The sequence below is a fragment of the Dipodomys ordii genome, unplaced genomic scaffold (assembly GCF_000151885.1).
Source record: "Dipodomys ordii isolate 6190 unplaced genomic scaffold, Dord_2.0 Scaffold162, whole genome shotgun sequence".
Lineage (NCBI taxonomy): Eukaryota > Metazoa > Chordata > Mammalia > Rodentia > Heteromyidae > Dipodomys > Dipodomys ordii.
In genome coordinates, this window is record NW_012267378.1 from 3,375,681 (window position 1) to 3,387,569 (window position 11,889).

At 37.6% G+C, this 11,889-nt stretch overlaps 1 protein-coding gene across 1 annotated transcript in view; it reads left to right on the forward strand.

Moving 5' to 3' along the window:
- Vps8 (vacuolar protein sorting 8 homolog (S. cerevisiae)) overlaps nt 1-11,889 on the forward strand; it is a gene marked incomplete at its 3' end in the record, with an annotated part of 187,877 nt that overhangs the window by 17,817 nt on the left and 158,171 nt on the right. The window contains exons 4-6 of the mRNA XM_013033034.1: nt 5,070-5,200; nt 7,374-7,467; nt 10,844-10,876. Of these exons, the coding sequence (XP_012888488.1) occupies nt 5,070-5,200; nt 7,374-7,467; nt 10,844-10,876 (258 nt within the window). The remainder of the gene's footprint in view (nt 1-5,069; nt 5,201-7,373; nt 7,468-10,843; nt 10,877-11,889) is intronic.

Consider the following 11,889-nt stretch of genomic DNA (forward strand, 5'->3'; position numbering starts at 1 on the left):
AAACTAAATAAGTAAAAAGGACAGACTAAATAAGTCTTTACTTACTAATATCAACCTGGAGAGCTTGGAAGGAATGGATGATGTCCAAGATACTTAAAAAAATGGAAAGTTAGAGATGACTGATACATCCTGGATCTTGGAACTAGGGTATGAAATAATAATTCTAGGCCTTGTTATTCTTTGAAATTGTGCTACTTCTGAGATTTTTAAGTCTGAATTTCCATTAACTAGTCATAACTGCCTCTCTTATTTTATTACCTTAACTTATTTAATCTCATCAAGACCACCTCTCTTCATCTTTCTTGTATTCCAGTCCCTTAGAGGGGTCTTACTATTGAATTATGCAACCAGAAATAACTTTTGAACCTTTTTTTCCCCCCGGTATTAAAATTTGAACTCAGAGTCTTGTAATTGCTAGATAGGTACTCTGACAATTAAACCACATCTCCAGGCTTTTTTGCCTTAGTTATTTTTCGGATAGGTAGACTGGCCTTGGACAGCAATGCTTACACCTCCACTTCTCCATAGCTTGGATAACAGTTGTATGCTACCATTTCAGTCTTGTTTTTTGTTTTTTTTGATCCGGTCGTGGGGCCTGAACTCTGGGCCTGGGCGCTGTCCCTCAGCTCTTCAGCTCAAGGCTAGCGCTCTACCACTTGAGCAACAGTGCTACTTCTGGCTTTTTTCTTTTTTTTGCTTATGTGGTGCTGAGGAATCAAACCTAGGGCCTCAGGCATGCAAGGCAAGCGCTCTACCACTGAGCCACCTTCCCAGCCCTTCAGTCTTGTTTCTGAGGCAGGGACTTACTACCTTTTACCAGGGTAAAAACCATGAACTGTGATTCTCCTATCTCTACGTTGTTTGTAACTGGAATTACAGGCATTCATGATCATACCCAGCTTGTCTTATTGATGTATAATGGACATACAGAAAGGTACACAAATCATAAATGTATAACATGGCAAATTTTCCCAGACAGAATAGCCTGTGTAACCAGAGTCTAGAGGAAGAAGTAAAATATTACTACCATTCTAGAAGCTCTTCTGGTGTCCCTTTAGTACAAACAACAGGGTAATTATTATCCTAACTCTGTCACCATTGATTTGCCTATTTTAAATGATAAATGTGGAATCATGTACTTTTTTGGGGGGGTGGTCTGGTCGTGGGGCCTGAACTCTGGGCCTGGGCGCTATCCTTCAGCTCTTCAGCTCAAGGCTAGCGCTCTACCACTTGAGCCACAGCACCACTTCTGGTTTTTTTCTTTTTTCTTATGTGGTGCTGAGGAATCGAACCCAGGGCTTCTTGCATGCAAGGCAAGCGCTCTACCACTGAGCCACCTTCCCAGCCCCGGAATCATGTACTTTTATACACATGTATTTACATATAGAATATGTACTTGTATGTCTATTTTCCTCAATGTTATGTTTTTCATATTTTTTGTGTATAATATTTATTTACATTATGAAACAAAATTCTTTATGTATACACTATTATATATTCATTCTACTATTGACAGTCATTTATGTAGTTTTCCAGTTGGTGTCCACTATAAAGAGCACTGCTGAGAATATTTTTACTCACATCTTCTGGTAGATATAAAACCCTCCCTCTGCCCCTTACACACATTCTCTTGGGCATATACCTAATAGTACAAGTGATGTGTGATAGGTGTAATTTCATTCACCTCTCATCAATACTGCCATAGTTCTTCAAAGTGGTTATATTGATAAACACTTTCTGGTTAAGTGTGTACATTATCAGTTTTTTAATTTTTCTGTTTTCCTTTTGTCCTTATGCTTAGTGGTTTCACATCATGGTTTTAATTTGAAATTGCCTTAGGATTGATGAAATTGGATACCATGACATATGTTTCAGTGATTTGGGTATCACTTTTATGAGTAACCTTTTTCTGTCTGTGACCTACTTAATTGTACTGAGGTGTTTTATGTTTGTTTGTTTGGGTTCTTTAAAAAAAATTTGCAGGCTGGGAATGTGGCTTAGTAGTAGAGTGCTTGCCTAGCATGTGTGAAGCCCTGCGTTCGATTCCTCAGTACCACATAACAAAAAAAGCTGGAAGTGATGCTGTGGCTCAAGTGGTAGAGTACTAATCTTGAGCAAAAGAAGCTCAGGGACAGTGCCCTGGCTCTGAGTTCAAGCCCTCGGACTGGCAAAAAAATAAAATTGAAAATAAATTGCTTTTGGCTAGACTTTTCAATTTTTACCTGGGGCTAGCCTCAGACTGTAATCTTCCTATCTGTGGCCTCCCATATAGTTAGGATTATAGGCCTTTACTCCTGACTTGCTTTTTGAGATAGAGCCTTGCTAATTTTTTTGTCTGTGTTAGCCTCAAACCTTGATCTTCCCTTTAGTAGATATATTTATTGATCATCTTTTGTTCTATAAAAGACCTTTTTATTCTACTAATTTTTTTTGATAAGCACAAGTTCTTCATATAGTCTACCTTATTTAACTTACATTATGGCTAATTTTTTGGTGTCTTTTTAAAGAAAATTTGACCAGCTGCAAGGTCATAATGATGTTATCCTATTGGTGCTAAACCTTTTATAGTTCTACCTTGCACATTTAGATCTGTAATCCATCTGGCAGCTTTTGTATATATTAATGTGAGATATGATCTAACACACTGTTTGATGAAAAGGGTATTTGTGGTTATGGCTTTACCTTTGTGATAGATCAGGTGATCAGATATGTATGGGTCTGATCCTATTGATCTGTTAAGTGTAACAGACCCAAACATTTCCTGCCTCCTATGTAAAAATACAGAATGAAAAGACTCCTCAACATCACTTTCTATTGATTGAACCTTTTTAGTGAGGTTTGTTGGTAGTTTCTAATCTTCTGGTTCTCTTCTTGTCTTTATGATTGCTTTTCTTATTCTTAGTGTTTTGCATTTCCATACACATTTTTAGAAAACAATATATACAGATGCACATACACACGTAAGTTAGCTAAAATTTGATTAAATGATGTAGATTTTATACATCAGCTTAGAAAATTGTTGTCTCCACTCCGTGGCAGCACTTTAAAATTCAGTCTTGACATGCTCAGTCTTACATTTCCCCAAATTTCTTTTTCACTTCTGTAAACCTTGCTTCACTCAGCTGATTGATTTTCCTTAATTATGTCCCCAGGCTGCTTAAGAAAATCAAATAAAATTTTGATTGAGTCTCTTAAGACCTTGGTGCTGGAGTTCTTGTTTCTGAAGTTTTCTTCTCTTTTTCCTACAGCAGTTGTTTAAATCTTATAACTCTGAAGTAACATAATGTCTCCTTGTCAGTTGCTAATGTTGTTTTAGCAGACATGTGTATGAAGTTATCTGGAAAGCAGTTGTAAATACAGACCTAAACTCCAAGAGAAATGTTGATGTATTTCATCAGGGTCATTACCCATGGTACTTAAAGCATAGGTTTGGATGAGCTTGCTGAAACAGGAAGTAGGTAAGTGGTAAGACAGCTAAGAATATAAATTGTAGGGAATAACACTGAGTACATGGCAGAGAAGGAGCTCAAGAACATGACTGATAAGGGTGCCCATAATCTGTAAGAGAACAGGGAAAAGGGACAGTTGGAAACCAAAGGGAGAGAAAATTTCAAGAAGTAGGGGGATGGTCAGCAGGGTTAAATGCTGGCTGGAAGACATGCGCATGCTCACTAAAACAAGACCATAGGCTAGTAAGTTCAGCGACATTAGTAGTCAGTAGCTTGGGAAGAGTAGACCAAGGGTGGGATAATGAGCGTGGATTACTTTCTCAAGAATATTGTTTGAAAATGTAATGTGTTTGTCCAGCTGTAAAAGAAAGTAATTTTGGTAACTTACAATCAACTTTTTTTTTTTTTTTTTGGGTCCGGTCGTGGGGCCTGAACTCTGGGCCTGGGCGCTATCCCTCAGCTCTTCAGCTCAAGGCTAGCACTCTACCACTTGAGCCACAACGCCACTTCCGGCTTTTTGCTTTTTGCTTATGTGGTGCTGAGGAATCAAATCCAGGGCCTCAGGCATGCAAAGCAAGCACTCTACCACTGAGCCACCTTCCCAGCCCTACAATCAACTTCTATGAAGCCTTCTTATTGTGCTTTATCTGTTGTTGATAGGTTTTGTGATCTCTTTTTGTCTACTTACTCGTGCTGGAAACCTTGGAATTGTCTTTGACAATCTTCCTTCCTCATTTACCAAGGGATTTTGATTTTATCTCAGTAATATTTCTTTTGATTTCTTGATTTCTGCTATATTCCTCAACTGGGATCTCCTTTTCTTCCTGCCTTAGTCTCCCTCTGCCTCTCTGTCCTTCATATAGTCCATTTATCTCTTTAAAACATGGTTCCCATCATGCCTGTCCACTTCTTAAAAATCTAAGTTGCCTTTCACTGTGTACTACATATACTGTATTGATTCATTAAATAAGCAAGTACTGGTTTTGTGTCATGCTTTGAACTAGGCACTGTGGGTACCTGTTGCCACCTAGCTTGGTAGAATAAAAGATGTTTTAGAATTTGGATTTCAGTTTATGTTTCTTGATCATCTCAAGCTTCTATTCATATACTCCCTTCATGTTCAGTCACTTCAATGTCCATGGGCAGGATTCATATTATGAAATCAATACATATGTATGCAGTATTTCTTACCCAGAATACCTTTCTTATATCTGCTTGTCATAGTTCTTATAGTACTGTATTCGGTGGTATTTATTGTCTTCTAATTGGACACTGTCTGTTTGTTAACCAGTGAAGTATCTTTAAGAATTATTCTGCAGCTAACAGTAATCTGCATAACAGTTCCTGTTTGTTGCTATAAGACAGAAGTTTTTGACATAAACTGTAAATACAGTGATAGCTGTGTAGTTGAAGTTTCATTTTGGCAGTTCTCTACTGTGCCTCTTTAGTTAATAAGAATGCATGGAATAGGGGTATAAAGCAGAAGCAGGAGTTTAATAAAGTATTATTTTTGGGAAAACCACTAAGGCCTATCTGAGTAGCTAGGATTATAGGAATGAGCCACCTTGTCTCAGACTATTTGTAATTTTGAGTTTATTGTTCTGTCTTCTTTCAATTTAGACTGATGATGAAGAAGAATCTTTTGTTCTTGAGGATCCTACACTGCTAAACATTGATACTATTGATTCTCACTCCTATGATACTTCATCTGTGGCAAGTTCAGATAGCGGTGACAGGACCAATTTAAAAAGGTAAATATTCATGCGTGGTATATGGCCAAAATATTTGATCGTTAAAAATGTCAATATTCCTTTATAGTACTATGATCTATTGAAGCTCTTCATGAAAGTAGAAGGCCCACTTGTTTGAAAATAATAGCTTAGTAGATCTAAAGATTTAGGCAGTGTTGAGGGAGAAGATAAAAAGATGGTTAGTATGACCACTGTCTTCTGTGCCCTACACACCCCTTAGACTCCCATTCTCTAAGGTCAGCTTCAGTGTTCCTTCATCCCTTGGCGTAGGTTCAGAAGAGAATCTCAAAGATGATGAACAATTTGGAAATAGCTTCAATTTTGGCTGCTTTTCACTTTCTAAATTCTTGGAGAGAACATGACAAGGAAAGAGAAGTGGGGGGAGAATAATACAAATACTTCTTTCAATTTACTTGTAACTTTGCTGTGGATAGTGTTTCCTGTGGGTTTTGTTGTTGTTGTTTTGTTTTTTATGTTGAACAGCCTGGAAGTTGTCCCTTAGCTATTTGCTCAAGAATGTGCTTAAGCCACACCTCCACTTCAGTTTCTTTGTGTATTTTTCCTTCTCCTCTTAAGGTATGCCCATATCTAAGGATCATTGCTGGATGGTCACCTGCTCACCACTGTATCTGGCTATTATATAAATGTTTTAGATGATCTAGATACTGCCTGCTTAGAAGTGTGGTATTCTCCTGTTACCTCTATAATAAACTCACACATTCATTGTCACTTGGATCATTTAAAGCTCATCTCTCACACTCTCACTCCAGCCCAATCTGAGCCTCCTTGCCTTCATTGTTCCCTGATACACAGGCACCATAGCATCTTTATATTTCTTTCATGTACTTGCCCAACAGACTCAAGGTCATCCATCAAGGCCAAATCACACATTTTCTCCTTTCTAATAGCCCAAATAGAAATCTGTTCTTATTTGCATATTTTGCTACTTTGCTTATTTCTACTGTAACATTATCCTTCAGCAGTTACTCATTAGTCCTTCCGGCTAGGCTGTGAGATCCTTGAGAGTAGAAACTGTGACTTCATTATTTGTTTCCCTAAAGTACACTTTTTTTTTTTTTTGGTGCCAGTCCTGGGATTTGAACTCAGGGCTTAAGTGTTGCCCCGGAAGCTCTTTTTTGCTCAAGGCTAGAATGTTGCCACTTCAGCCACAGTTCTACTTTCAGCTTTTTGATAGTTGATTGGAATCTCATGGACTTTCCTGCCTGGGCTAGTTTTGAACCTCCATCCTCAGATCTTAGCCTCCTGAGTAGTTAGTATTATAGGAATGAGCCACCTGTGCCAGGCTAGCAGTATACTTTTAATTATACAGATTAGGCATTTAATGTTTGTTGAAAGTTTCAAACTTAATTTTTTGAGGCTTGTAAAGTGGCTCACACCTAGCTACTTGAGAAGCTGAGATTAGGATAATTGCAGTTTGAGGCTGGGCCAGGCAGAAAAGTAAATGAGACCCCCATCTCAACCAACATAAAAAGTGTGGTAATGTGTGCCTGTTATCCCACCTGTGAAAGAAGAGTAAATAGGAGGATTTATGTTCCAAGTCAGCCTGAGACTGTTTTAAAAAAAAGGGTGGGGAGGGGGTGGGGACATGGGGAGAAAGCATAAAGAGCGGGAGGTATGGCTTAAATGGAGAATATTTCCCTAGCAAATGCAAGGCCCTGAGTTTAAACCATAATACCACAAATATAAGTAAGCAAATAAATATTACTTGTTGAATGATGAATACTGTTAATGAAAGGAGCCATTAATAGCAGCAATAGAGAGTATTGAGTGATATATTGAGAAGGTAGTTAGTTGAAGAGTAGGAAGGGTGGTCATAGAAGATAAAAAGGCAACTGGGGGAAATTCAGTTAGGGCATGAGGAGTGTTCGTAGGCAGTAGGACCTATTGCTATGGTACTTACTATGAGCAAGGAGCCACGTGAATCAGTAAAAAAATGGTACTTCCATTCATTTCCCTACTTGTACTTCTGTGAGGCTCAGCGTGGGCTTAGAACACATCTTACTGTAGGACTGCTAAAGTCTTTATACTTCTTTTTAAAACAGAGCTAACAAATTACAAACAGTGCTATTTCTGCCTTTCTTCCTTCAAAGCATTGGAACCTTGCCTTTTGAACATTTTTCATCTGTTCTTAAATGGTTTTTTTTTTTTTTAGGAAGAAAAAATTACCTGATTCTTTTTCACTCCATGGATCAGTTATGCGACATTCACTTCTAAAGGGAGTTTCTGCCCAGATAGTGTCTGCAGCTGTGAGTATTTTGTTCTCCCCAGCTTTATAACCTACAATGGCGTAATGAAGTAGGAATGAGCATAAAACAAAGCACAGCTCTTCTCTTGGCCTGAGGCTTAAGAAAAATAAAATCTGGCTTTCATGGTTTTTATGTGATTATTTTTGACTCATAAGACATGGCTACACATCTTGACATAGAAATTAGTGCAGCCATGAAAATAAAGGTCTGCTCAGAGTTTTGGGTGTGCCTCAATGAAATATGGCAGCAAGCCTAGAAGAAAAACTATCTGCCTTTTCTTTACATTCCTTTTCAGGTTAGCTGCCATCTTGGGTGTATGATCGAAGTAAAGTGCTTGGTTTTACAAGAGAGAAATGATGGATCAGATTTTTTTTTTTTTACAACCAAATGGTTTGGAAAATAATCCACAAGTCATTCCATGTGCCTTATTTCATTAACTCTTACAATGTTAAAGTAGATAAAGGCATTTTACAAATTATAAAGCTGTTTTACAAATTAGAAGGTAGGCTCAGAGAAGTGACATTAGCTTTTGTTTGGCGGTCACAGAGCAATTACTTAGATTTGGGGTTCTAGCTCCATGTCTAATACCTCTTCGTTGTGAAAGTGGTATTGGTGAATGCAGCCATTATATGATGACAGGAACATACTATCTGTGGCCTTTTTAAATATAGAGTCCTTGGTTAATGTAAATAAGTATTTCATAGTTTATCAAGACAATAGACACTGATCACACTTTTCCTTTGACTAAAGTCTATACTTTTACTAAGTCTTGGAATTCTAGTATTCTGAATTCAGTGTGTAGATCCTGCATATAATAATATTGTCAGATCTGTTAGGAACTTTGATGTGGTTTCATGTTCTTTCCATAGAGTTTAATCGGCATTTTGCATATTCAATTTGGACAAGAAGTAGAGGTTTTGATTTTTTTTCAAGAGAGCAGGAAGTAGACACAGAAATCACCAGGATATCAAAATCATGTTGTAGTTTTCAGGGTTATCACAGAAAGATCTTATTGCAGATTTTTGAAAAAGAAATAAAGAATAGGTTTGCACTGGGCAGCTAGCTAGTATATCCTGATCCACCTTGTATACACAATGTCAATTTAAATAGAAAGATGGTCAAGCAATGGAAGAAAGCTGGGCAATTGTCCTTCCTGTAGGTGGAGAGTAACTCATATATGCCAGAATGGGAACCACCTGTTGAGGATTACATTTCCATGACGTTTTCTGAATTTAATCCTTATGTAGGTGATGAAATTCATTCCTTTCAAAATCAAGATGAACCAGTACAGTCATTTGACCCACCTGTGCAGTTTTAAAAATATTTTGAATAATGGAGACTGAACTAAAACTCAGACGCTGTCCAGTGATTAGATAAATCTGTTTTTTAGAAAGGTTTCTCCTCCCTCTTGAAAAGGAGGGGAAAATTGTAATAAATCCCAGAGTGTTTGCATTCTGTTCTTATTTCCTTGCTATGGCTGAGCTCCTTTGGTATGTTCAAATGAAAACTGCTTTTGCTGTGACAGTCATCATGTGGTGCCTTCCTAATTTTGGATTACCAGCTCAATTTAAGTTGCATGCTTTTCTGTGATGGTTGGTTTATTAACATGTAAAGCTGGTTGTATTTTTGGATATTTTTCCTGAATATCAGGCCTTCAGCCTTGTGGGCATTGATGGTATCAGGGCTGCTTAGGGCCTTGATCATCGGCTCCGGAGCCCATGCATGTAAAACACTTAGGAGAGATGAAATTTTTGGAGTGGTGAACCCCATTGCATAATTTTGGGATCTTTCTCAAAGTAAGATGACATGTGGCTACATTTAAAATTAATTTAAATTAACGTTTTAAGGCTCTTTATCATTTTAAGGATCAGCCTTAAGATACTACAGATGCAGTAGTGCTGTGCCTTTGTTTCAATTTGCTTTTGAATGTGTTCAGCCCAGAAGAATCTCCTGGGGGTACTTATTAAAAATACAGATTTCTGGGGACCACCCCAGACCTCCTAAATAGGAATCTTGCAGTATAAAGAGGGGATCTGCATTTGAATAGGCATCCCTGGTGCTTGTGTTGAAGTCTGGGTTTAGACTACCATTACCCTAAGATGTTACAGCACTGGTATTAAAATTCCATATTTTCTAAAATGCTTCCCACATCTGTGTGTTCTTAGCTTTTGAAGTCAGGTGACTTTTAGTTTTATTATTCAAGTTCCAGTTTGAATATAGTTTATGTTTTTCATCAGTTGTCTCATTCCTTTTTCCCTCTCCAGAACACAAATCATGAATCAATATTTGTATGATTCTTAATTGTCTAGCATTATTAGGCATGCTATACCTGAACATATATACATGAAACTGGATATATGTTGCTCTCCAAAACCTTTCTTACATTTCCATGCACTTGAATAAGTTTCCTAAGTTTATGAGAAGCTCTATAAAATTAGGTAAATGGATTCTGCCTTTGAGAGATAACAGTAAGGAGTTACCCACACTGACAGGGACAGACAAAGCAAATATAAAGTGATCTAAATAGCCTGACCTGGGAGCCCTGAGTTTGAAACAGTCTAATCACTTCTAAGTAGCTTTGGGCAAGTCTACCAAACTGAAACTTGTTTTCTTGATCTGGAAAACCAGAATAATACTGCCGGCCTGTTCTTTCTTTCCAAGTTTGAAAAGCTCTCTGCTTCTATAATGGTGCATCACTGTGAGCTGCCATTATTATGTAACGCTATTTAAGGGTTGAGAGGTGTAAAAAAAAGCATCAGGTAGATACTTTTACACTTCGTCACTTTTTATTCTTGTTTTGACCCCCAGGACAAGTTATTGGGCTACATAAAGGAATGTTTGCTATCTATGTGAACACATGGGGAGATTAATAAAAGAGCACTTATGAGACTTTGAATTTGTAAGGAGCTGAACTAACAATCTTCACTGTTTTAGGCTGAAGAATGATTCAGTATCTCCTTCTGGGGCTTGATTTAGGGTTAGCAGACAATCTGCTGGACAGGAAGCTCCTATCGAAGTAGGATGTCTTCAGCCCATGTTTCTCTCTTGAATTTCCATGAACTCCTACAATTTTGGCCCAGTAGTATAATGGTGTGTTTACATTATGGAAAAAACAGACCTCTTTCTTCTCTTTTTCCTTTAAATTTCCATTTATAATCAATATTCTTCCTAAATCATCTGCTACAGTTAGTAAAATAAAATGATCCACTCTTGGGCTCTTTGTTGTGAATATATGCAGTTTTTGCAAGGCAAAAACGAAAGTTCCACTTCTTGTCTGAATTGATTAGATCAAAGTGTATGTAAAAAGAGACCCTTATGCCATATTCTACTTTCAAATAATATCTTTTCAAATACTTCTTTTTTGAATTTTATTTAGGACAAAGTAGATGCTGGCTTGCCTACAGCAATTGTAAGTATACTTTTAATCTTTTGAAAGTAAGCCCTTTGTCTGATTGGGTTTTCTTAGATTTATTTTTACAGTGTTCAAAGTGGTTACATCTGCTATTATGATAATGAGTTCATAAGTCATTTTAGCCTTAGTAGTTAGGTTTAAAATTTGTCCATGAAAGATGTTTTCTTTTTTTCTAATGTATGTTACTCTTTAGGTTTTTATTTGAGAAGCAAATAATAGAGTAATGATTAGCCATTTCTCGCTTTGTTCGTATGTAGTGTCACCTTGATAGAGTAAATTTGCTCCTCCTGTGATCAGTCTCCCTTCTGTCATAGAGAATGGAAAAACATTTGATGAAATCACTTTGAGATTAGTAATATAGATTTAACAGCCCTGGACTCCATTGCCAAACCTGCTGCATAGTAAATCTGTATACTAAACCTGTGCAGACCTGGGGGTTGGAGAATATTGAAAGTACACTAATGCTTCTTTTTTCTCATCTTTCTCCAGCTGCCCCATTAGTCTTTGGTGAGGAAAGTGAGCTTGTAACATTTCTGGGGCCTTTTGACCCCTTGGATAAACAAGGGAAAAGCACTCTCATGCCTTTCATATACCTACTAGTAGGCTCTTGATTGGGCTGAATAATTGTCTTTTGTCTGGACACTGGTGTTTTTTAAAAAGTACATTTTATTTTTATTTTTTGGTGGTACTTTTATTTGAACTCAGAGGCAGTTGATCTAATGCTGAGCTATACCTCCAGCCCTTTGCTGTTCTTCCTTTTTTTTTTTTTATTGTTAAGGTCATGTTTTCTGCCAGGCACACACCTGGACTGCAGTTCTCTCATTCTTTATTTTATTTATTTATTTATTTAGGGTCCGGTCGTGGGGCCTGAACTCTGGGCCTGGGCACTGTCCCTCAGCTCTTCAGCTCAAGGCTCGCGCTCTACCACTTGAGCCACAGCACCACTTCCGGCTTTTTTCTTTTTTGCTTATGTGGTGCTGAGGAATCGAACCCAGGGCCTCATGCATGCA